Source organism: Lepisosteus platostomus, chromosome 16 (genome assembly GCF_059453375.1).
Source record: "Lepisosteus platostomus isolate fLepPlt1 chromosome 16, fLepPlt1.hap1, whole genome shotgun sequence".
NCBI lineage: Eukaryota > Metazoa > Chordata > Actinopteri > Semionotiformes > Lepisosteidae > Lepisosteus > Lepisosteus platostomus.
The window spans coordinates 2,668,329-2,694,471 of record NC_142626.1 but is presented as its reverse complement, the minus strand read 5'-3'; the positions used below and the strand labels follow the sequence as shown (position 1 = coordinate 2,694,471).

Genomic DNA, 26,143 nt, shown 5'->3' with positions numbered 1-26,143 from the left:
CTCAGTTTTACATCTCATCGGAAGGACGGCGCCTGTTTACAGTCTAGTGTCCCCGTCACTATACTGGGGCATCAGGACCCACACAGACCACAGGATGAGCGCCCCCTACTGGCCCCACTAACACCTCTTCCAGCAGCAGCCTCAGCTCTCCCAGGAGTCTCCCCCTCCAGGCACTGGCCAGGCTCACACCTGCTGAGCTCCGGCGGGGTTGGAATGAAATGAAACTTGAGGTCAAGGGTCCAGACATTAAATCCCCACAATTAAAAATCTAACAGCTCCCCTGGGTGCAGAACTTCCCCAGGATTCGGTTTCAATTTTTTTTTATTTCAGAGTAAAAAAAAAAAAAACCCGCTTTCATAAGCACGCAATGCAAGATTCTCACTCTGTTGCTGCCCTTTAAACACATTAATCACGGAAGTCGAACGGAATACAATCCAGACCCATTCGCGGCGCGGGCTGGGTTATAAATGCGAATGTCACCGAAACGCGATGCTAATGTCAGAGAGAGCAGTCCAGCAGGTGACCTTTTCGCCAGCAGAGAGAGAGAGAGAGAATGACAAATAAAGCGTTTAGCATATTCAAAATACTTGTACTGGTTTCACTTAGCATGGATAAGTAGGAAGGACTGGCACAGCGGAAATGAGAAAGAACACATTTTTTACATCTGACATACCTGCAGCTGAAAGTGTGTCTCCCTCTTCACGGCGTGCACATATAATTATGTTACAAGCAGTCCTCCCCCGGGCTTTCTGCGTGTGTTAAGAGCTTGCAGTCATTCCCGATTGTGCGCATGAATAGGAATGAGCCTGTGCTGGAGAGGACAGCGCTGTTTCAGGACGTCAAATTCTCTGTTTTTGTTCTGCACGTGGGGGGCCCAGAGTCAGCGGCCACGGGCGGGCTTATAAGGACAAGGGTATCTTCGCCCAGTGCAACGGGTGTACCCTGTAGGGAGGTTAGGGTGCTGCTGGTGGCTTTTTGGGTTGGGGGGGGCATGCGGTTTTAAATGCAGCGCACAGTGCGAACTGCTGGATCGCTTCTGCTTTCGTTTTTAGGACGAAAAAAAGTCCAGCAGTGCAGTTCAGTGGCTTGGATAGACCAGCGGCCAGACCACAGTTAACCTCTCCAAAACCTCTCTGTCCATGACAAAGGGGTGATGTCACAGAGGAATGCTCCTTCCCAGAGTTCCAAAGACCCCCCCCCCGTGTGTGAAGATCAGGTCTGGGGGAGGCCATGCCTCAACAGCACTGAAGCACTCCGTCAGAGGCTGACCATCTCAAGGTCAAGTTCATTGTCGTTATACTTTTCTACGGGTATATGGTACAACGAAATGCTATTCAGCTAGCTCCCAGACGATAAGTAGTCCAAAAATACAACAACGCAATTGTATAATAAAAGAAAGACAGAGACAACAGGCAGTGTGCAAAACAACCATCAGATGTGCAAAAACACACATCAAACAGAATGAAATAAAGGGTAGACAATTATGGAGAGTGAGCTTCTTGACATGTGAGGTGGAGGTAGATTTCAGTGTGTGTTTGAGGTTTTGATGAAGAGAGAAGGCACTGTGAGGTTCAGATCGTAGGTGTGAGAGGCTGGGGGTTTAATAGTTTGATAGTGCAGGGGTATCTTCGGCAGGCTTCAGTGGAGGTGTGGTGGCATTAAAGTGAAACCTTAAATCTCCAGACTAGGCACTTTGATACTGCTGGGAAACATCCTGAAACAAAGGATGTTCTGAATTGTTGAAACCTTGTGTATAAAAAGGAACTTCAGACTGACATCGGATGAAACAGGTGGGGTTTTTTTTTTTTTGCCCACAACTAACCTTCCTTGTGCAGGTTTACCATGGTTTTACAGTGATTGCTCTGGGCTTAGCTGCACTGTTTCATGCTTGTTGTTAGTGGGTCACTGTAAGTCCAGAATGATCCACTGAGCCAAAACGATGCCAAAACATTTAACCAATATCACAAAAAGCTTATTTTTTCAATGAAGAACGATCCAACGTGATACATTCCTTTTGATGCTCAGTATACAGACACAGGGTGTCTTGCTAAATGAGAGAGCATAACTGATACGCCGTACCAACAAACAAGAGATTCACAAATTAAAGGTACGGACAAAAATGAATCTTCGGTTATAGCACACACAAAAAAACAGCCTTGTTCTGCGAATCCCACAGACCAAAAAAAAAAAAATCTGAAAGACGACTACTCGCATTCTGCTGAAATGCAGAATTCTCTCTGGTGAGAGCCGGGGTAGGAGACGCACGATTGCGGAGCAGAGATTTCTGACCGCGCTCCAGGTGCCCTCATTTCTCTCTCCGCACCTCCGTTGGCACGCCCGCCACAGTGCAATCTGTCCGCCCACTCCACAGCTCAATCCCGGCTGCTCAGAAAAAAACACCAGCAACAGAGCGTGCACTGGTAAAACATGACCGGCACGTCTGATGGTTATTTAACTTAACGCGTCCAGCCACCAACACTTCGTGGTCTGTCTCTGCAGGGACTTCTCCCCAACACGCGCGCCAACAGGAACTACTTCAGGACCTACAGCTCCACCCACAGCGCCCTCCCGCTCAAAAGGTGGGCCCGCAACGCTCATATGACCACCCTGCTCTGTCCCTCTTTGCGGTGCTTCTTTACATTCACTTCGGTTTCGCCAACCAACACACAAAAAAGAGGAGAAGTCTGCCACAGTGCCACAAAACCATTCCTCCAAGGCTCGAGTAAACTCAACCCGCCCCTACCCAAGCACGACAGGACCGATTTCCTTTTTTGACGTTTTTTGAAAACAAAAACTTTAATTTAATTTCCATTAAAGAGCATCGGCGTCTGAAAGGTCTACGCACAATTCACGCAAACAACACAACATGGTTTTCAAACGGAGCAACGGCGTATTTACAGGACTGTTTTGAAAGGAATAGAGCCCCAAATTAAAACCATCGCAGGGCTCCTGCGCCGAGCGTCCCCGCTTGGCCCTGCAGGGGCCGTATTCTCTGGATCGCTTGGCGCCGGCGCTGTGGGAACTGCCGTGCGGCACAGGCAGCGATGCTTCGGCGCCCCCGTCTGGCCCCGAGGTGGAGGGGCAGGGGGCCGAGAGCGCAGGGGCAGCAGGACGACGCGGGGTCGTTATGCAGGGGAGCCGTGAGGTGAGGCTGCGCGGGCCGAGATGAGAAGTATTTCTGGCCCCTACCGCGGGTAGTCGTCTGTCGAGAACTAGCGTGCTCCCCCCCCCCCCACTCTGCATCGGTAATGTATAATCTATAGATATATATTGATTTGAACAGCGATCAGATATTCCTGGTTTTGCACTTTCCTTTATACAAAGTCCTCGTCAGGGTAGAGCAATCAAACTGGAGCTGCGATCATGGTTTTGCACTTTCCTTCAAACAAAGTGCCTGTCAGGGAAGAGCAATCAAACTGGGGCTGCGATCATGGTTTTGCACTTTCCTTTAAACAAAGTGCCTGCCAGGGAAGAGCAATCAAACTGGGGCTGCGATCATGGTTTTGCACTTTTCTTTAAACAAAGTTCCTGTCAGGGACGAGGGATCAAACTGGGGCTGTGATTACAGCCTAGGTGCTGCGAGGCCTATCACAAATCATTAGAAAAACTTTGGAGTTCATCGGCATAGGAGAAAACGCTGTTAAGAGCAACCATTGGGAGTTACCATCCTCCCTGCTGCCCATACTGCACTCCCCTAAGGGTGACCTTTAACCCCTCCAAAGAGTGGCCACGTCCAACATCCCCTCCACTGTGACTACCAACCACCCCCCCCCAATCTCAAATTCGCCAAAGCAAATGTTAATTCCGATAATCTCCAGAAACCCTCCTTTTTTTTTTTCTCGAAGGAGAGACGGCGAACATTTTTTAATCTCTGTGGCATTTGCAGACATGCGGCCGTATGAAGTTGAGATAGCAGCCAAAACACAAACCTTATCAGAACAGATTAAAAAAAAAAAAAAAGACTGGAGTCTCGAGGCTGAACATCCCGGGTTTTCCGGGAAAGCAGGTCACTAGTAACAACAGATTTTGCAATCTTGTAGCTAAAGGCAATCGCAGCCAGGGAGCTGTGATCTCAAGAGGATCGCACAGCCTTTAATAACGGCACATCTAGAGCCGGCTGCAGACATCGAAAGATAAATAAAGTTTAATTAACTTACTTTCTCTGGTAAAAAAAAACATTTACAGAAGTCTAGAGACAATCAAAGAGAGTCTCGTATGCGCGGGGTATTCGATGCGGCTATTTTTGATATTTCAGGGTTAGAAAGAACTGGCATTGATGAGCGCATTTCAACCCACAGTGAAGTAAACTGAACACAGTAACCTGTAAAACCTCCCATTGACATCACAGAAGAGAGGACATTTCCAGGTCTGCTCAGCGCCATGTCCTGGGATTCAGAACGAGGCAGCAGGACTTCCGGCCCTGTGACCCTGTAAACAAGCAGGCTTGTGAGTCCAGCTCTTCTCATCCAGTAGAAATACTGCTCTCCTCTCCCAGACGGTTTCACTGGCAAATACTACTCACTGGTTAACTCTGCCTGCGGATCACGCTGGAACATTTCTGCGGTGAAATGTCTGCTGCACAACCTGTACTTATTCTCTCGTACATCTCAGTACATTAGTCAGTACAGGGACTAGTGAGCAGGAAGGGCCGCTTCACATCTCAGTACATTAGTCAGTACAGGGACTAGTGAGCAGGAAGGGCCGCTTCACATCTCAGTACATTAGTCAGTACAGGGACTAGTGAGCAGGAAGGGCTGATTCACCCCGCAATTCTTGTGAACTCTCGACAAGCTTCACGCTTTTGTGCTCAATTCCAAATTTGTCCAAATCTTTCTACACCGTCAATGACTTTATTTTGTTACTGAGATTTAATGACCGATCTGACAAAATGGGGACTGCCGCTCCCCTTCGAACTAGAAAACACAAAAATACAAATAAGACCAGGCCTGCAGACTACTTTGGAAGAGGATTGGCAGAGGCTTGACTCCTTTAATGACCATAACAGAGGAAAAATAGGGTATGAACCATTATTTAAGGCGGCGTACGTTTAAAAATGAATTCGTTCATGAACTGTAAAGAAATTACATTAACGGTCTCGGAGGGGCGGCTCTGACCGGGATCAAAATCTGCTGGTGCAGTTGATTCTGGTATGTAAACACAGTTCGGGATCAACCACAGACCTGCCCTTACTGTAACGATCAGTTCTTTCCAGACCCTGTGCAGACGACACAATCCGGGGTAGTGAGGAAACACTTGGAATGAATACGGGGGGGGCGTGTCCAAAGTCCATGGCCAGGTGATCCATCCAAAACAAAGGATTAAAAACTGGAACCGGGTCGGAACCGGCGGGAGGGGAACGGGACCAGGCGCTTCCAGGTCCCGGACTCGCACGATACGGAGATCAGCCTGGATTAACGTCAGCGCCTGGCTTTTAAGGAGGACTGGGAAGTGGCTGAAACAGGGGGACAGGTACACAGAATCAAGTCCGAAGGGAAAGGGCCAGAGCGCCCTTAAGGGGGAGGGACTACAGTCGTGACACTTACAAAACCCCCTGAGCTGTTTCCCACTGGAGACGCCCAGCGGCGATTTCTCCATCATCGCCTTTGAATAAAAAGCTGCTTCTCCTCTCCTGGCTGTCGCCTTATGTCACGGGTTAGGCCGCCGATTTCGGGACTCGGAAAAGGATCTCTGCCCTTAGCCTGGATCACGTGAAAAAAAAAACAAAAAAACAGCGATTCCAAGCCCTGCTAAAACATGCCGAGTCCAGAGAAGGCAGGGGATTGCTCATCACTGTCTGACTACGCTGTGCTCTGAATCCTTGAGCCCCTGATCCGATCCGTACCGGTACTGGTTCTGGCCAGCTGATAAATTAAGGGTTACCCCCCATTCCTGCGGCTCAGATTCTTATATACAGTGGGACTCGACTGCTTTAATAAAGTTAAACCTGAACGGCAGAACTGCCAACAAGCAGAACCCCCATCCCCACCTCCCCAGGTCCAGCAGATTGGCCGTCCGGCAGGAGCTGGGGTGGGGGGGGGGAGGCCATCTGTGCAGCGCTGTGCAGAGAGGCCGTGCAGGTAGCCGCCATCTGCCGAAAGGCGGGCTTAAGCGGCCAGCGCCCCATCACTGGCGACAGGACAGCGCTGACTACAGGGTCGGGCAGCTCACGAGCCCCGATGAGGAAAAATAACCCAACAGAGACAGTATAAAAGGCTCATGTGCTTGTGGTTCTGAACTTTCAAGTTTAGGAGGGGTACCCATTTATGATTTATGATGGGTAAAGACCAAGGGGAAATTTGGCCAGGATACCTCTACTCTTTCTTATTTATTTTTTTAATGACCACAGAGAGTCAGGACCTCGGTTTTACATCTCATCCAAAGGATGGTTCCTTTTTACGGTATACCGTGCCCTATACTGGGGCATCAGGACCGACACAGCACCCCCTACTGGCACCTCTCCCAGCAGCAACCTCAGGTCTCCCAGGAGTCTCCCCCTCCAGGTACTGGCCAGGCTCACCCATGCGGAGCTCCAGTGGGGCTGCCGGCGGGGACCTGCAGAGTGATATGGCTGCTGGCTAATGCGTCTGGGGCCCTGTGCTGCTCCCTCTTGAGGCAGCCCATGGTTACTACAGTCCAACTATGCAACCCCACCCCCCCCCCCGCCACAACAATTAAGACAGCTGTTACTGATGGCCCCTGTTGTTAACAAAAAAGGTTGGGTCCCCTGTAATGAGTGATGCTCTGTCATGCGCCCAACAGCTACCGTTTCACAGCGGCCGTGACAACGTGAGGCCGGCGATCCAGGCGAGGCGATCGGGACGCGTGTGCGATCCGAATCTGCACAGGGCCAGATGTGCAAATTGGACCCAATTCATTCCCGATGCGTTTATTTATACAAGACAAGCTAATTGCGAGTGCATCAATCATTCCCAATGGGTTCTTGCTGGTGTCAGCAAGGTTAACATACCATTACCCGAGTGATATATGGCCCTCAAGGCAGCACTGATCTCTTCACAGCGCTGACTTCCCGACCGCGAATCGGCGGCGCTTTCGCGGGTGCGCAGACGCTAACGCAGTCTTGTTCTCACCTCATTCAGCTGTAACACCTCTGCGCCCCCCCCCACCCCACCCCGCATCTGAAAAACCTGACAAACCGAGCCCATCTGGCTCGTTAGGCTGCTGGGAATGCAAGCGCTGCGGGGAAACGCAGCTCATCCGTTTCTTAAAGAAACATCCTGGCGGCGGATTTAGGAATAAATCTCTGTGCTGGCTGCACACCACGCAGCGCTTGGGAGCTATAATTCTGCGCCGGCGCACCCCTGCGCTCCGATATACCCGTCCCGACGAGATGCTAGGTCATTTAGGACATCCGTCTCAGAAAAGCTGCACGCTGTCGGGTAGATTTATTCCCCTGTCTTGGTGTGCTATGCCATTTTCCGTCTACCATAATGGTTTACTGCACTTCTAGAACTTTCCCCTCATTAGGGGACTTCAGGCTCATGAGTCATCATGAAGGCTGAAGAGAAATGAGGCCAGAAATGGCGCTGGGGAGCCTGGGTTCGATTCTGGGAGACCTGTCTGGGGGGGAGTTTGCGCGTTCCCTCCGGGTTCACGGGGGTTCCCTCCCACAGCCCAGAGGCAGGCTGGTGGGTTGACTGGCTTCTGGGAAAACTGGCCCTGGTGTGAGCCTGTGCGCCTGGGTGGCGTCCCGCCCAGGGTGTGTCCTGTCTTGAGCCCACCGCTTGCTGGGAAAGGCTCCGGCTGCGTCCGCAACCCAAACTGCATTTTGGACAAAGCAGTTAGAAAACGGGTGGCTATCGCCAGGCCCCCTCACTGACCTCTGACCCCACTTTCACTGCCTGGGAAGAAGCCTACAGGAGGGTCCCTCGGCTGAGCGAACGCAGGCCAGGCACCGCGGTCTCTGCTGCGACAGAGCAGGAGAGTGCTGAGCCTGCAGCTGCGAGCTAGGGAAAGATGCGTCACCGGCGGGTTTTTTATTTATTTATTTATTTATTTATTTTTATTCATGCAGGATCCTCAAGCCAGGATTCCAGCAAAGCTCCTCACGCGTGTGGCTTGTTGGGATATTCAGCGGGCCTCTCCCGAGCCAAGAGTGTGTGGGGGGGGGGGGGGCCTTGAGGGGTTCGGAACGAAGACGCCCCTGCCACCCGCCAGCACGCCGAGAGCCCTCTCCGCATGACGCCAAAGCCGGCCAGAAGCCAGGGGCTCCCGCGGGGCGGGTCCGATCGGGCTCCGGCTCCTGATCCCTCCTCCTGCCCTCCTCAGCCGCGCAGGAAGGGAGGTCTCGTTTTCCCTTCCGAGGGCGGATGGGTTTCGTAGCAGGGGGATCGGGATCACAATCAATTATAAGAACCAGCGACCCGCGCTGACAAGTAATCCATTTCAATTACAGTCACCCCAGCGGGCAGGAACTGCACATTGACGGGTGACGGCAGCTCATCTGGATGGCTTTTCACCGGGGGGGGGGGGTCAATTGCGATAATCCAAAACTGCAGTACTTGGGTGTGACAGGGTAGGAGTGGAAATTCTTTAAGACCTACTGAAACACATTACCCCCCCCCACCCCACCCGGCACAATGCTCGAAGGGGCCAGAGCCAGCTGGAAAGAAGGGCTTCAGCACAGATGTCCTCTTGCCAGGACTGTCCTCATTTCACAGGCCTACACCCCTTCCCCCAGAGACGATCACAGCACCTTGACGGCGCTCCGGCTCACCTGAAAATGTGCTTTTGTCCTCTCTCTTTCCCCTTCTGAGGCTCGGACGTCACGAGACTCCACAACGTCAAGCCCCTCCTAGTTTTCGCACCCTACTGTGAGCGCGTGCGGGGGGGGGTTGACCCATTGTGGACCTTTGTCCTCAGGTCTTGACCACCAAGGGATGGGAAAAAAACCATCCTAGACGTCGGTTTCGCTGGAGGGCGTTTCAAACCATTCCGACAAAGACCTGGCGCACATCAGCACACACCCCCCCACCCCCCCCTCCAAGCTGAGCCTCTAGAAGTTCACTCCTGCCTCATCCCTTCACTGAACGTTAAAAAAAAAAATCAATCTATCCGATTCAAATTCCCATTAAAGAACAGAGGAGCCGGCGCTGGATAATACCGGCTGGGAGCAACGTTCACGCAGCACAGATAACACAGCTGTAACAAAACACTAAGCACACCCTAACACGTCCCTGCTTTGTATACCGCCCGTGGAGAGCGGTCTGAAGCAGATGGATCACGTAAAAGCATTTCAGATTTCGCACAGAGGCGCAGAACAAAGGCTTAGGATAAAGACTGGAACTGCTCGGCCCTGCCTCTCATTCGCTCTCAAGTACAGACGCGGGATGTTAGACACCCCCCTGCTTCCCGGCAGGGTACAGAGAGAAAAAAGGGGCCGATACCTTCACTTCAAGAGTGCCGACTGCCACACGGCAGAGAACCTGGCCGCCGTCTCGGCCACGAAGTTCGACAGCAGAAGAAGAAGAGAGCAAGCGTGGCACCGAACGAGAGGAGCACTGCCGTGCAGGAAAAAGGAGGGAGGATATGTCCTTTAAATAAAACATCGCAAAAGAGGCAAAAAAACAATAACAAACGAGGCCGTGCCTGGGTTTTCAGAGCTCTGTCAGTGAAGCGCAGACATTTCTGGCCCTCCTGAACGGAGGCAACACTTGGGTACCGTGCAGTCAGTGGTCCTGAGCACCCCACTGACAGAGAGAGGAAGACAGCAGGCGGAAGGAGAGAGCAGGGGCGAAAAAACAGCAAGACGAGAGGCGAAGGGGGGAGAGACGGCAGAGGCAGGGAGAGAGGGGGAGAGAGAGAAAGAGAGCAGTGATCTACCGGACGAGTGCTGTGGGAGGAGAGAGGGACCAAAGGCACAGGGACAATGACACACCGGACAGGGAAGAAGCTCAGGGAGAAAGAGAGCAGGGGGAGAGACAGACCAGCGGGTACACTGGGCTGACTGAAGGAGGGAGAGAGAGAGAGAAACAGGTGGAAAAGGGAAGATGGGCGAAAGACGGAAGAAACAATAGACTGACAGGCAGTCAACGCCATACCGACTCTCTGCAACAGACCGGGGTAATAAGAGCCAGGCTGATCTGTATTCATGATGCTGACCCACTGATGCTCTTCCTTCCTGCTGGTTTATATGCAGTTATAAATCCCTTCCCCAAATGTGGAGGGGGGGAGATTGATGGGCTAATCATTTTGGAATTACAATCCCGTAGGTTTGCAAACCACTGTGCCCGAACCGTGCAGGTTTATGGGACGCTGCCCTAGCGTGTCGCCTGCATGTACTGTAATTCACATCCAGCGCGGGGCTGTTCTGCAGTGAAACGGCACCTGCCCCCTCCTCATTTTCACACAGGTCCCTGCAATTGGCTCCTGTGCGGCAACGGCCTCCCGCTGCATCCGGGGGTCCTGATCCAGTCCTGGTTTTACAACTGACCACCACAAGGTGCTGCATACGACGGCGGTAACGAGAGACAAGATGGATCTTGGAAACCTTTATGCCCAACTCCCCTCGTAAGCACAGCGTGGGCGGTGGGGTTTAGATGGGACACCGGGGTGGGCTTACAGCCGCCCCAAAATTTTGGGAACCCCTTTCCTGCCTCCCCCCGTTACCGTACACCCGCTGCCCAGCCCCTCCCAGCCACACCCCACCCAGCCCCGCCCAGTCCAACTCAGCCCCGCCTTTGCTCCACCCACCACCACCCGGCTCCGCCCCCACCCACACCTCGGCCCCGCCCCGCAGCCTGCCGGCTCCGCCCCTTACCTTCGTTGCAGTACTTCCCCCTGTAGCGGGTGAGGGTGCAGTCGCAGTGGACCTCCTCGTGGTGGACGGAGCAGATCCCGCCGTTGAGGCAGGGGTTCTGCCTGGCGCAAAGATATTCCAGGTCGCTCTGGATGCCCTGGCTGTTGAGGAGGGTCGGGGGGGTCTCGCCCACCTTCAGGTTGGCGATGAGGCCCTGGAAGGGGGGCTCGTACTTGACGGTGCTGGAGGTGAGGGCCGAGAGCCGCACGTCGGGGGGGATGCCGCCCACGAAGAGGTCGCTGACCACCGCCATCTCCCGGCGCTTGGACTTGACCTCGGCCACCTTGGCCTCGCTGTCCACCACCAGCATGGTCTCGCGGTAGTTGCGGGTGAGCAGCACCATGTGCCAGCGGTCGTCGCCCACCGGCGTCTCCGCGTGCACGGTGGCGGGCTCGGCACAGTGGATGGCGAAGCGCAGCTGCAGCCTGCCGCCCGCGATCAGCAGCTCCAGGAAGTCGCAGTTGCCCCCGTCGTCCAGGTACAGCACCAGGGCCCGGGTGGCGTTGGTCTTCAGGCTGAAGCTCAGCTCGCCGCCCGAACCCGCCTCCCAGCGGGCGTACCGGGCCCACTGCCCCGGCGCCCCGCCGAACTCCAGCCCCGCCACGGTCGCCCCCGCCAGCAGGAAAGCCAGGGCCCACAGCAAGACCCTCGCGGACAGGCACGCTCGCGCCATCTTTGCGGAAGAGAGCGATCCCTCTGCAGCACAGCCTCCCCTTGTCGTTTTAATCCACTACGTAGGAGGAGGAGGATGAGGAAGGGAGCGCTGTTGTTCTTCAGCTGTCCGATGTTACTCTCCTGATCTATTCCCTCGCTGCCACAAAGAATCACGGTTCAAACCAATCCGCCCCGCAGGAGGTAAAAGAGGTCGCCGCAGATGACGTCAGTTGCCGACCCAGAATCCTACACAGGTCAAAGGTTGCTTTCCTTTAGGGGGTGTCCTGTAGTTTCCCTCCTAGGCACATCCATTAGTCGAGAACGGAGGGGTGGGGAGGAACGGGAGGGGTGGGAGCTGGGGTGGGGGGGTCGTCGCTCCTTCCCAGCCAGCGATCGCCCAGGGCTGGATCCTTTTTCTCTGTCCCCCCCCCTCTACAAGGTTGCACACAAAAAACCGCACTGGTATCCGAACCCGAATGTTTTGATTGTTTGTGGGTGGGTGTGTGTGTGTGTGTTTTTCCCTGGGGGGAAAAGGGGGAGACGGGGGGAGATTGGGGGTGGAAGGGGGGGACTTGTTCCCGTTTGTTTTTGTTCCGCAGCAGGATGAGGGGTTCGGTCACGGCTATCTGGTCTCTCTCACGCTGCGAATGAAGCACATGGTTCCGGGGTCCCGTTTCCTTAAGCCGCCTGGGTTCGACTGCAACCGGTCTCCAGGGAGCTACTCTGCCAGTACTCTAAAGGAGAGACGGTCCATCCATCCTCCAGGCCCCGGCTCTGGAAGACAAATACATAGATACATGAATACTCCTCACACTTCTAGGGCGCCTTTCTGGAGCCTCCACTCAGAGTTCTGTACAGGTCATGGGGATCCCCTCACCCACCCCCAGCAGTGTGTACCCCCACCTGGATGAGGCGCCAGTCCGCTCCCCACACCCCAGCTCTCAGTGGGGAGGAGAGTAGAGTGATGGAGCCAGTTCAGAGAGGGGGGGTTATTAGGAGGCCATGATGGGTAAAGGCCAGGGGGAAATTGGGCCAGGACACTGGGGTAACACCCCTACTCTTCTCGAGAAACACCCTGGGGTTTTTAATGACCGCAGAGAGTCAGGACCTTGGTTTTACATCTAATCCAAAGTACAGCGCCTTTTAACAGTGTAGTGTCCCCGTCACTATACTGGGGCATCAGAACCCACACAGACCGCAGGGTGAGCGCCCCCTGCTGGCCCCACTAACACCTCTTCCAGCAGCAGCCTCAGCTTTACCAGGGGTCTCCCCTCCAGGCACTGGCCAGGCTCACACCTGCTGAGTCTCCAGTGGGGCTGCAGGATCATATATCATCATATTAAAGCACTTTTCTTATGGTAAATATTAGTCTTATGTTATTCGAGGACTGGACACGCAAATAAAACCACCACACGATGTACACCAGCTGTAGTACGAAGAGAAACTCGCAGAGTTTACTACAGATGGCTGCCTTTCAAATCTCGTTTTAAAACGGGAGAGCTCTGAAACATCGATGCCTTGGGGGGGTTCCGCGTTTCCCCGACCTCTCGCCCCATTTTTCCGACCCTTCCCAATTACATCTGCGACATTTCATTTTCGCCGTCCAACGTCAAACCCCTGTCCTTTCTCGGGAAAATCACTCGACGCTCTGTAACCGCCATTCACAGAGAGACCCGCGTCTCTGTTCCATTACGAAATAACAAAAAAATTACACAGCGCGGCGGTAATTCCGAATATTCTTGGGTATTTAACCAGCAAATCTCTACCAGGCAGTCAAACTGGGGCATATCAAGAACCGCCACCGCCATTTGCATTTTTAATATTCATTCAAGCAACGTTCGCAGTGCTAGTGGGGGGGTGTCTTTGTTTTTCACAGAAATACTTTAAAGAGCAAACGCCACTAGTTCGTTGACAGATACACGCACTCCACATGGGTATTTTAGGAAGTGGTACCTTAGTATTTAGGAAGAGGGAGACAGGAGCCGAGGAAACCCTACCGGCCGTGTCCTCCATGGCGATTGTGTTTCCCAGGGGGAGCGGGAGGCGACGCCTTCTCCCCGTAAACTGCCGGGTGATATTCTTGGGTTTTAACCCGAAAACCAGGCTTCTACTCTACATACTCCCAGAGACGCTGCAAAAATGTTTGAGGGGACATTATTCCAGGCGGAAATTGAGTCGTTTGTTTCCCCCCCAGAGGCGGGAAAGAGTTCATTTCCGACTGGCACAGGTGTTATCTTTTTTTTTTTGCGCGCTGCTTGCGCTGACTTGTATTGGAGGTGTATGTTATATCACTTTGTTGCTGTTTTTGTTGTTGTTGTTGCTGCCAGCTGGTATGTGTTTGTGCTTTGGCGTCGGAGCAGACGTGCCAATAAGCGTTTCCTTGCCCTGGGGTTGGGCGTATGGCGGATAAACTCAACCGAAACCAGCGAACTCGGTTCCCGCCGCCGCCGGCGACTCCTCCTCCTCCCGCCATTTTCTGTCCCGGGCCGCCAAAAGGCGAGGCCGCGGAAACCGGGCTGTGGCCGAAACGTCTGGCGCCACGCCAGGGAACAACAACCAAAAAAAAAAACTTTTTTCGACCAGCCTCAAAAGGCGCAACCCACCGCCCGGCTCTCTGGAAACACCTGCCGGAGAAAACAGCCCCAGAGCTCCCGGGAGACGCAAAGGCCGGGGCTCAAGCACTCTTCGGTGTCACGATTCACTTAACGCTTTTCAAAAGAGCCCTCAAGTCGTGTGTGTGTTTCGAAATTAAGGTCACGCTGCCAGGCGGCGAAAGCACTCGCCATTTTATTTTTTCAGTTTTTCAGCTCTTGAGTACCAACCGCCACGTACAAAACCCCTCGGTGCGGAGACACCTGTTTCAGTGCTGTCTCAACCGAGGAGTTTTATTTTCATGATCTATTTACGTTTTCTAGCGCCTGCTGCTGAAAAGGGCATGTGTTCGGCCTCTCTTGTTCGGCCTGGGTCCACGTTGATTAAAGCACAACAATTAAAAGAAAAAAAAACAGTTTGCAGGACTCCGTCGTCGGGCTGGGGAAGGAGATCTAGATCTAGATTTGAGTTGCCTCTGAACTCAATCAACAGAAAAGGAGAAAAAGAGTTGAAACAAAGTTTTAAAAAAAAACACGTACTTTAACTCATGAATAAGTTATCTGTGAAACAAAGGTAGTTGGCGGTACGAAAGGGATTCGTGTCGAATCGCATTTATGGAAACGATGCAAACTCATGGAACTTTCTAATCACAGTTATAATTCAGCTCTGTGCTTTTTTTCTCCCCAAAAAAGCTGATATCTGCATATTCAGAATGTATTTTTATCCAGGAGTATGCCAAAGATACACACACACACACATATGCGGCAGTCTAGGAGGGCCATAAATCTTCGCTCCTCACAGCTCCTGCTAGAGCTCATCTGTCAGTCTGGCCTTGGCCTGGAGCATTAATTAACCGCAGGCTCCAGCAGAGACGGTTTTAATATTCCTCAGGAAAAAAGAAGATCCCAGAATAGCAGGAGAAGCCAAGACGTGGCCAAGCTGTCCGCGCGCGCGGAGAAGGCTGACGGATGACATAACCGCGTTGTGCTGGCCCCTCTGTGGTGCCTGCCTCAGTCTGAGGGGATCAGGAGCTGACAAAACAAACCGGACCTGGCCTTTATCAGGGCCGAAAACAGCACTTGATTCCCTGTGCTGAAGGGAGGGCTGCTTTTTTTTCCAGAGCAGTGGCTCTGTGGCTGGGAGGTTGCCGGTTCGAATCCCACAGCCGGCAGAGGAATCCTACTCCGTCGGGCCCCTGAGCCAGGCCCTTCACCCCCAGCTGCTCCAGGGGCGCCGTATAAATGGCCGACCCTGCGCTCTGACCCCCAGCTTCTCTCTCCCTGTCTCTGTGTCTCCTGGAGAGCAAGCTGGGGTCTGCGAAAAGACAAGTTCCTAATGCAAGAAATTGTATAGGGCCGATAAAGTGATCGTTCACTCCAGGGCCTGATGACAGGAGGGGGAAATAAAACACAGGCCCATTAAAAACCGGAAACGGGAGGGGACCCATTTTGAGATCCTTAAAGGAAACGGGCAAGACGAGATTTGGGAATCGGATACAATCCAGCCGACCAAACAAGACGGGCGAGCCAAAAGACCTCTTACAGTCGGGAAACTTGGTGTTCTAATGTAGTGTTTGGCAAACCCTGAGTAATGTACTTAGATCAATGTACCCCCCAATTAAAATATAAAAGCACCTCTTAGTCCTCCGATCTTAGAAATGTGTGCATTCCAAAAATGAAATCCCGCTGGACATTGTCTAATATAATCCTGATGTTACGTACAACAGTGACAACAGTAGGAACGTCACACTCTAAGGCTAATCTACCGCTGTTGACCAAATTGCTCACAGATATGGACAGCTCTCAAGTAGATGTGATAAACTTATCGCTTTTGCTCGTCGTACAGGAGTCAGTTTTAGTTACTAAGGGTTAGTCAGAGCACGGTACAAGGGCGCAGTGGTGAGCACTGCTGCCTCTCCACACTAGGGCCCTGGGACCTGTCTGTAAGGAGTCTGCACGGTCTCCCGAAGTTCACATGGGTCACGCGTGCCCCGTGACGGACTGGCGTCCCTTCCAGGTGGTACCCTGCCTTGCGCCGAACCGGGAGGAAACCGGGAGGGACGAGTGCCGTCGGCCCTGGGCCGTTTTGAAGGGGGAGAGTCTGTTACAGCGTCGCGGCTGCGCTGCGCGAGACAGCCTTCCCGCCGGGTCCCTTTCGCACGGAGGGCAGGGGACAGGAGGGAGGTGGAAGCCCGCGGTATTCCGTGCAAACAAACAAACAAACAAACAAACGGGAGGCGCTCCGTCACGCAAGCGGTCCGCTGCCGGCCGTGTCACACCCTCTGCAGCCAGGGGGCGCTCTTTCTCCGTCCTGTCTCTCATTTCCGGTTCTCTGCTGCCCTTCCGGTGTGTCTCTCTCTCTGGGGCTATATATTTCCGGGTCTTTCAGTCTGCCTTGGCTCGGCATAGGCGTCCGGATGTCCTGAGACCCGCCTAGCACCGGGTCGCCCCACGTCCGCTACCTGAGGGCACAGGTTTCTACACGGCGTTCCCTGAACAGCTGAGCCCGGGCTGACCCCCGTCTCGCCGCTCCGCATAGGGTCTTTATCGCTCCCCTGCCCTTCCGCGGTTCGTCCCTCCCGACATCCGTGACAGTCCGAGAAAAAATAACCTGTTCCAGCCGGGCTAGTGAAGCCAGCTCCATGGGATTCATGGGAAACGGGCCAGCCGAGATTTCTGGAATGAAAAATTCCCCAAGAGGGAAGAAGGCCTGAATGCCACCCTCCCTCTCTCTCTCTCTCCCTCCCTCTCCGGTTGCTCTTTATGTTTTTGAATAGTCGCGGCCCTGCCTGCTTGCCCGAGATGCCTCCTCCGACCATACGGATGGAAGTGGAGGTGTTTCACTGAATTCATTTCGGGGTTGAAAATGGGGCGGCCATTTTGCAGCAGCTCCTCGGATGATTCTCAACACTGGTTATAACCCCCCCCAAATAGAGTTGCTCCTGTAGAACACCTTGCCCCTTGCTTGCTAGGATCGATAAAAGCTCAGTTATCTCACATCGGGTTTGGGGTCCAGCTGGAGCACGAACAGGGCCCTGATCCGCTGAATGAGTGTGCGATCTCTTTGCTACTGCCGAGCAGCAGGGTACCACGAGCTATTCTGTTGACTAAACCCGTGCGCAAGTATTCCACACGGAGCGTATCTCCTCCTAGCCTGCACACCACCATCCCACCCCCCCACCCGGCTCTGTTTCAGCTGGAGCGATTTGCACACACACACACAAAAAAAAACAGCCGTAAAAATAAAAGTGGGGGTGGGTTTCGGCAGGCGGCGATCAATGCGATTTACCACCGATTGTTCTCGTTAAGTGCTCGGCAGTAACCGCCACCCCCCCACTTGCCACCCCATGGTGCGGGTGAGAGCAGCGCCATTAAAATCCCACAGTAAGCAGCACCCTAACAGCGGGGTCCAAGCGTCGGGCTACCTGAGGCAGGAGGGAGAAGGCACGAGTCGAAATGGAGGAGAGGAGAGGGGAGGAGGGAGGGGGGTGAGAGTGAATAGCTAATCAGCACCTCCAAATTGGAGTGATTTCAAGCAGCTTATTTATCTGACACACAACACTGGGAACGACTTAATCGCTTCTCATCGCACAACGAGCCCGTTTTCTGTTTGTTGTTGTTGAGGTTTTTTTTAAGAGGTGCAAACTCGTTTTTCTCACTCTCTCTCTCTCTCTCTGCTCTTTTGCTTTCAGCAACCAGGAATATAGACCCTGACAGCTCTGGCAGGCAATAAAAAAAATAAATAACTCCCCACCCCACGCGCGTGCAGATGGCCAGGGAGACGGCGCGCGAGAGGCCATTCAGATCGAATTGGCTCCAGTGCACGACACCCGATCACTATCTCCAGCACGGCGTCGAAAAGCAATCGGCGCCTCGCACGCTGGAGGCCTTGAATTTGCATCTCATTAAAGGGCTGGGATGTCATTAAAAGGGTTTGGCGTTTCGTTACAGAGGTGTCGCCCCTTTGCCGAGCCGCCTAAGCTTCAGGGAGAGCGACCGACTCGACCACTACTACCCGCTGCACCGGCGGTGGGGAAACGCGGCCTTTTCCGTGATAATAAAACGTGCTTACACTTATATAGCGCTTTTCTGGCAAAAAACAACAACAAAACAAACAAACACACCCTGTCTTTTGCGCTATGCACATTGCACTCGATGTACCCTGTACCCTGTCAGAACTGTCTATGTCTATATATTGTCTATAGCATCGTCTCGTCGGCGTCTGTCTGCATTCGCACCGTAGACCTGGAGAGCGAGATCTCGCTCCTCTGCGTGCTTGGTTTACGGCAGGACTGACAGATGAATGAACTTGGAAAAAGCTCATCGGAACCCCGGGTTCGGGGCAATTCTGGACGTCGAGTCGGGCGCGATCTGCGGGGATCGTGGACTGAGAGGGCAGAGAGCAAGTTCAAAGGGCCGGTACTAATGCAGTTTTAGGGGGACGCAGGACACTGGGGGGGATCTGGTTTGGAAGGCTGCGACTCAGGGCACCAAAACAATTGGGCCAGCGGGCATCGCCACAGCTCCCCAGAGAAGGAAGGAACAGGGCTCTTCAGAGAACAACTGAGGACAACTGCGCTCCGTTTGCGTGTATACTTTCTCTAGCGCCGGGTCGCTATGGGGCGCGTAACCATATCGCAGCCCTATGCAAAGGGCTTTTTTTTTACCTTGGTAATTGCAAGAAAACAGGCAAAACAAGAAAAACAATACATATAACAACACGGGGGGTATAAAATACGGGTGCATTTTCCAAAAAAAAAAGATGAAATGAGGTAAATAGACATAAGGTACGCTCAGCTTTTATGTTCCTACATTTAGACCTATCTTGGAGATGCGCCCTTACAGTACGTCTATTTGAAATTGCTCAGACGGCTCTTCCTAAACTCCCCCATTTCGGGTACATCCCAGCCGGCTCGTATAATGATTAAGTGCATGACAAAGGGCAGTTGTGTGTTTGTTTTTTTTTCAATGGGACTTAAAGAGCTGTTTTTTTTTCAATGGGACTTAAAGAGCAACGTAGCCTCTGTTTCTGTAAAAGACCTGTCGGTGTTCGAAACCGTCTTCATGTACTGTAATTCAATCCAGAATGTTTTAACAAGAGGACATACCCAAAACCAATGCTGTTAAGTGTTTGCGCTAAAGGCACATTTATCGTCTATATTAATTTTAGATCTATGCCCGACAAGAATCTTTACAGGCTAAAGCCGACGAGCGGTTTTTGTTCGACGCCTCTTTGACCTTATTGCTTATCCGATATTTGCGCGATCTCATCCCTGTACAGAGGTCTGCTGCAGTACTGGAGTTGGAGTCGCCGCGAAAAAACCGGCGGCTGAGGCCGAACATCACCGGCCGAGGGGAAAAGGAACGGGGAAAATGTCATGGCATTTGCGCCCGGCTGTGGAGGCTGTCAGACACAGGATGCAACACGCACAGCTGCAGGCGGGGATGACAGCAGGGCTAAGCTGAGAGATCTTCGCCCTCCGGACCAGAGGCAGAGATCGCAGGCGGGATGTGTCCGAGAGATTCGCTGTGCGCCATAACTATGCGGCCTCGTGCGTTTGACTTTCAGGAGAGGTCATAACTCATGCACAAGGATTTTTTTTGGGGGTTTCTGACAAAGGATTCTGCAGAATTTGCTGTATCGGTGGCTGTGCGCATTCTCTCATCAAGTGCCTTGAGACGATGGATCGTGAAAGGCGCTATATCAAAAGCTATTTCTCCGAACGGTTCCCATGCGTGGCCCCATCTTTAAACAGCATGGAGTCGGAGTCTAATTTCGGATTTGGCCCGAAGGATCGGTATACTGTTGAGAAATCATAGCGACCTTTCAGTTCCCGAAAGGACAGTATTTGTCCTTTTTAGATGCACACCAGCCTAAAAAAATGTCTCTCAGCATTTGCAGAGACATGACTGTTTCGCACAGCCGAAATGTGAGCGCCTCATGACTGACACGTTTGTCTCATGCTGCAGCTTGGGACAAAATTGCGAAAGACACAGCCCTGGGTCATGCATTCTGTCTTAACTGCCCGAGAGTTGCTTTTCCACCAACCCAATTCGGCAACCGGATTGGACGAACCTTTGGGCTCGAACAGGTCTGAACCCTGGAGATGGGGCAACGCCACGCACCAAGTTTCAGATCAGCACTCCAGTTTTAGAGAAGAAGATTTAAGTAAGTTTAGCTTTCGAGTCTTTCGGCCGTAAAAAAAAAAAGGATCTGAAACTATACGAATTGAGTTCTGGATATATTGTTTATTGGCACTGTTCTGTTTCCTACCAGAAGAGATGCTCTCACATTACTGAAGCCATTACTTACAGAAATTGATCATGAACAGACTAAGCTGATTAATCTGTGTGTGTTTTGTTTATCTGTCTGCGTCTTTATCTTCAGGTTTTTTGGGGGGACGCGTTCCGTTCAATCTGTAGATGAATTTGCAGGAGGGGGCGACTGGCCTGCACAGCCATTTGTAAGAGCTCCCCAACGCCAGCCCTTCACAGGCTGCGGTATGGAACCTTTCAAGTGATTCTGTCTCATACCCAGAGCCATACGCATCCATCTGCCAATCATCTGCTGCGAGTTAGAAAGAATCTCATCTGATCCTTTATTTTCCAAAAATGATCCGGTCGATTTTTTGCTCCCTTCCTGTTGCGAATGTGCCGGGAGACTGACCCCAAAACTAAATGAAACGAAATGAGAAAAGCACAGATAGGCGAGCAAAATTCATCCAGCAATAATTAACCACCTTAACAGGGTTTTTGTTGCCTTGTTAATCACTGTAAACAACAGCTTCGGCAATATGTTAGCAGTTGCGTTAATAAGGCCCTCGTTACCAGAAGCGATACATCAGGAAAAACATGGCTAATCCTTTCTAATGATGGGTGTGTTGATACAGCACGGTCTCTCGAGCCTATCGCAAGGTGGCTTAACCACCTTGGGCAGCCAGATCGCATCGAATTAACCCCCTATGGCATCCTGGAGCTGCTCCTCTGTCCCGGGGGATTCTGATCAGATCTGATCGATACTTCCAGAGCAGATGCACTTATAAAAGCCCGACGTCTCGTTTTCGCTTCAGAAAGTAAGGAAACCAGGCGGTTCACAGAGACCTCCCCTCCAGCACGCACTAGATCACAGGTCAGACAGTAGTAGTAATAATAATAATGAAACTTTATTTTATATAGCACCTTTAAAGTTGGCTTCTCAAAGCACTTTACAGAATGACAACAACAACGATAAATAAACACAAGATGTGCAGGATTAGAACACACAGTGAGAGGAGACAGTAGATTGGGGTTCTGATTACAGCAGGAGCAGAGGGGTGAAGAACAGAACCGGTTCAGTGAAGGCTTTTCTAAAGAAGAGGATTTGGAGTCTGGATGTGAAGGAGTTTAGAGAGGGTGACTCTCTGATATCCTTGGGGACAGAGTTCCAGAGCTCGGGGGCGCAGCAGGAGAAGACCCTGTCACCCCCAGAGTGTAGACGGGCCTGGGGGGCAGACGGGAGACCAGAATTCGAAGAGCAAAGTTTGCGAGGTGGGGAGCAGGGCGATAGCAGCTCAGACAGGTGCTGAGGTGCCAAGCCAGGCAGAGCCTTGTAGGTGAGCAGGAGGATTTTAAAGTCGACACAAAACCTGACAGGAAGCCAGTGCGGGGACTCCAGGACAGGAGTCGCGTGATCCCTTGCACTAGACCTGGTCAGGATTCTGGCTGCCGAAGTTCAGTCAGAGTAGAAGTAGTGGAAAAGAGTAGAAGTGTAGTCTGCTGGGACTGTGGCAAATTCATCTTCCCGTTTCTCTGCTCTTAGCAGTTACAACCCAGTGCAAACAGTACAGTGCCTTCTCAGACAATTATTCTCAGAATAGTGGAATCCCCCCCAAGGGAAAGAAAAAGCCATCCAGGGTCGCTGAAAGTCACTCTACAGCTGTCATAGCAGGGCTGCATTTACAGCGCACGTCAGTACAGGTTTACACAGTGTACAGTGTCCTTAATTTCTAGCTGCTCTGCCACGGCGTGCACATAGCGCTTGGAATTATTTCATCACTGTGCCAAACCGCTGCGCGATCCAGTCAAGGCTGCAGAAAAACTTCAAGCGTCCCTGAGTTAGGCACCGGCCCCTTCGTTCCAGGAAAGGCAGTGTGCAGGTAGGCAGAGAACTGACACACACAGCTGCTTGCTATGACTTTATATACGCAGGAGACAATTACAAGAGATCCCCGCTACCTGGACAGAGATTTAAGTGTCCAGAGAAGTGCTATAGAAGTGTAAGCAATTATTCAGATTATTGACTGCGATGTAGCATCAGTAGTCTTAGGCTTCGAGGTAGGGGCGACCGGAGGTTAGGTTTCAGTGTACGAGCAGCCTGTGAAACAGAGAGACACGCGAGCGACGCTCCATAGGGCGGACCGCCGATTCCGCGATCGTCCGGTCCGTTGAGACTGACAGCCCGGAGGCATCGCCTGGCATCTGACCAGACCGGATTGGGAATTCAGCTCGGCGCTCCTGGCCGATATACCGTAGCCCCCAGCTCTGCGCATCCACTGTGCGCTCCTTTAAATACACAGATCTATGCACAGACGGTTTTAAATATGCAAAGCCCCGCTCTGCAGACTGATCTGCCGTTGTGCTTCCCCGACGTCTCACAGCTCGGCATTGCGAGTCGGGGGGGAAAATGCAAAAGCCGAAACCGAGGAGACGCTCATTCACTGCTCCCTTTATTTAAGGCTGCGCTTAAACGAATCTATTTATATTCAATCGCCGGGTACGGCTCTGCGGATAATCACTCCTATTAGCATCTTCTCCTAATTAGCCAATCAAATTAAGCATGACACCTGTGTCGATGCTGTGATTAAAAACAAGGTAATCGCTTTTTTGTTTCCCTTTCCTCCCCGAAAGAACCGGCTGCCAGGATTTATTAAAAAAAAATAATAATAATAAAAGTGCAAAGAGTGATTTTCTCCTTTTAAAATAAAGCCTATTACAGAGATTACAGAAGTTGAGGCCAGCGGCACTGGCTTAATATTACGTCTTAAAACGGGGCTGATAAAGATCTTATTTCTCCTTTCAGTGTCTCTTTGATTAGTGGTGTCAATCACCATGAACCCCCTCCTCCCCCAAAAAACCAAACACACATGATATTCAATCAGAAAGGGACCTCTTAACGGCCTATAGGAAAGGGGTAGAATTGCACAATAGCAGACGTAACTGGAGCACGGCGATAACCTACGCCAGAATTTGGATCTGTTAATTGTTTATTCGAGATCTCCCACTTTATTAAGGCCCCAGAGCAACTGCGTAGGTTATGGCAAAGTGGGTTAGATGCCGGAATTAATGACATTCAGTGCTGCACAAAAGCCTGGGATATTGCATTGTAAACTGATTACAAAGCACGGCAGAATAAATAAGGCCACACAGCGGCCCGCATGCAGCACGACTCATAACATCCATGAGCTGGCTGCGCTGTGAGGCGAGCTGGAGCCACAGCCAAGTTCTGTTCTTCTGGGAATATCTCCGCGGGAAGACGGAAGTCAGGTTTGGGGACTTAAAGACGGGAAAAGGCACTCATAGGCAAATCTAGGCCGAATATCCTGGTAAATGTCCCAGAGGGCCTGCCAGACTCCTCTTACTGTCCCCCAGTTCCATGGGACTCTTTTGTGATATCTGGTTCAAGTGAATTGGGGAGTTACAATTGGAGATTCCAGGCAAGCACTATATAAGCATCTTGGTCTCTTGTTCTCCTTGCTCCTGCTCTTCTTGTTCCTGGTCTGCTCGCTCTTGCTCCTGCTCTTCTTTTTCTTGGTCTTCTCACTCTTGTTCTTGTTCTCCTTGTTCTTTTTATCTTGGTCTTGCTCTTGTTCCTGTTCCCGTTCTTGTTCTTTCTCTTGTTCCTGTTCTTCTTGTTCTTCTTGTTCTTGCTCTTCTTGCTTCTTGTTCTTCTTGTTCTTTTTCCTCTTGCTTTTGTTCCTGTTCTTCTTGTTCTTGCTCTTCGTGCTCTTGCTCTTCGTGCTCTTGCTCTTCGTGCTCTTGTTGTTCTTGTTCTTGTTCTCTGCACCAGAAACCACAGGAGAGGACTGAAAGCAAGGTTTCCCACAGTAAACCCAGTTCAGTTTTGGGGGTCTGAGGACTGGAGCTGTGTGCTCTGCCGGTTTGACCTATATCTGCGTCAGGAGCAGGACAGCGAAAGGGCTTGCGAGGGCAGGCGGAGCGCGAGAGCAAATCACCGCAGGCAGAAGTCCCGCTAGCGTCCCATAGGAAGTCAGGCGTGTACAGCGCTGATAATCATGCCCAGCTCATTTCCTGTCAGCCTGCCTGGAGGAGTGTTTAAACGAGCTTATTTTAGCTGTAACATTTCATCGGTGCATGAGACAACACGAGGGCAAATATGCAGATAGTTATCCATCCAGCCATTTTGGACACACACCAGGGGCAATTTTCCCAGAAGCCCGTTAACCCACCAGCATGGCTCTGGACTGTGTGGGGAAACCGGAGCACCTGGAGGAAACTACACAGACATAGGGAGAACATGCAAACTCCACACATACAGCACCCCAGGTCCAGGGCCTTAGTGCTGTAAAGCAGCAGTGTGTTCCATTGCACCACTGTGCCTCCTATGAGGCAAAACCTATAATCCCAGAGGCCCTAGTGTCTTCTGATTTGTATTCTAAGCTCAGTTAAACAATTAAGCTAATTATCTTCTTGGCCACGTGAAGAATTACTCTTAATGTCCCTTGCTGTCGACGACTCAGAACATTCCCTTTTCTGAAGGCACTGTTGTCCATAAAGCACCTTTGAGTCAAGTTGGATATATTCCAATTAAGCGGTTAATTAAATAATTAGACCAGCTGTGTAACTGAGAGCTCAAGTAGACCAAAAAGCTGTGAGCAGTGACCTCCAGAGCTGAAGTCTGAGACCCGGACACTGTTGCAGGAGTATGATTTTCTCATCTAACGGCAGCAAAACAGGGGGGGAATTTGTCTGAATCTGAAATCTGAATATCCGTGACAACTTCTAGAGTCCAGAGACGACCGGCTCCCTCTGTATTTCATCGCCAGCAAACCTGGCTCGCCTATAGCCGGGCTCGACCGGTAGGACAAATTAAAATCCGGCGTCGTTTTCCCCCAAAGGACGTTCCCAGAATCCAAGGCTCTGCTCCCGCTCGGAGATTATCCGGGAGGAGTTGTAAGATAAACGCTCGCCAAATCGCTTCTAATTACGATCCGCTGAGAGACGGGACAGAGCTGATGAATAATCTCACAGCATAATAAAGTGTGGTCTCACACTGACAGGAGAACCGTGGGCTTGTGCGAACAAATATTTCAACCGATTTAAAACGCAATACGCATCGCGTAGCTAGCGCATTAGGGATCAGTCACCGGCTTCAGGTTTGCATCGTTCGGCAGGGAAGCAATAGGCAGGGCAGAAGGGCGATCCAGTGACCTTGAACAGACACACTCTCTCTCCCACCACATCTACAGCGAGATCTAGGGTCCGCACGTCAGCCCCGATCATCATATCCTCCCCAGTGTGGTCAGCTTGACCCGGGACGTTTCTGACCGGGGGTCAGAGAGACCGGATTCAGTCCACGGTGGGCCGTGTCGGCTCCAGCCAATTAAGCAATTATTTTCTCAATTGAGAGATACACAGGCTCTTTTCCTAAGGTCTTTTGCAGTGGATTGCTCAGATCATTCACTTCGTTAGCGGCCCAGTTACCTCTGAGACCCGGGATGCTGTCTGTGTGGAGTTTGCAGGTTCCCCCCCCCCAATTCTGTGTGAGTTTCCTCGGGGTTTACTCCCTGGGATGCATGCTGGGAGTCCCGACAGCTCCAGTGAGGTCGTCTACGATCTTTTTTTTTAATTAAACGTATAGAATTTACAAACACAACTACAGCCAGAGGATCAGAACCACCCGGGGTAATGAAGTCAATTATGTGATCAAATCGTATTTTTTTTTACATAGATCATTTTTTCCTTGCTGTATTATTTCTCAATTTTGTTTTTATAGAATTGAAATAGTGTTTCAACACGCATGCGTTTCCTGTATAAAATCAGCCCTCACTTTTTTTACAAAACCCCCCCAAAAAAACCCGCTTTT

The 26,143-nt window shown here is 51.7% G+C and overlaps 1 protein-coding gene across 11 annotated transcripts in view; it reads right to left on the bottom strand.

The window, feature by feature from the left end:
* Positions 1–26,143, bottom strand: part of nrxn2b (neurexin 2b) — a 626,275-nt gene that overhangs the window by 573,738 nt on the left and 26,394 nt on the right. For 10 of the 11 annotated variants that reach the window (XM_088608835.1, XM_088608836.1, XM_088608828.1 and 7 more), the window contains exon 2: positions 10,778–12,244. In XM_088608835.1, the coding sequence (XP_088464961.1) occupies positions 10,778–11,489 (712 nt within the window). In that variant the 5' untranslated portion in view covers positions 11,490–12,244. Of the gene's footprint in view, positions 1–10,777; positions 12,245–13,467; positions 13,661–26,143 lie in introns of those variants that run through there. The other variant, XM_088608830.1, reaches the window with a different exon arrangement.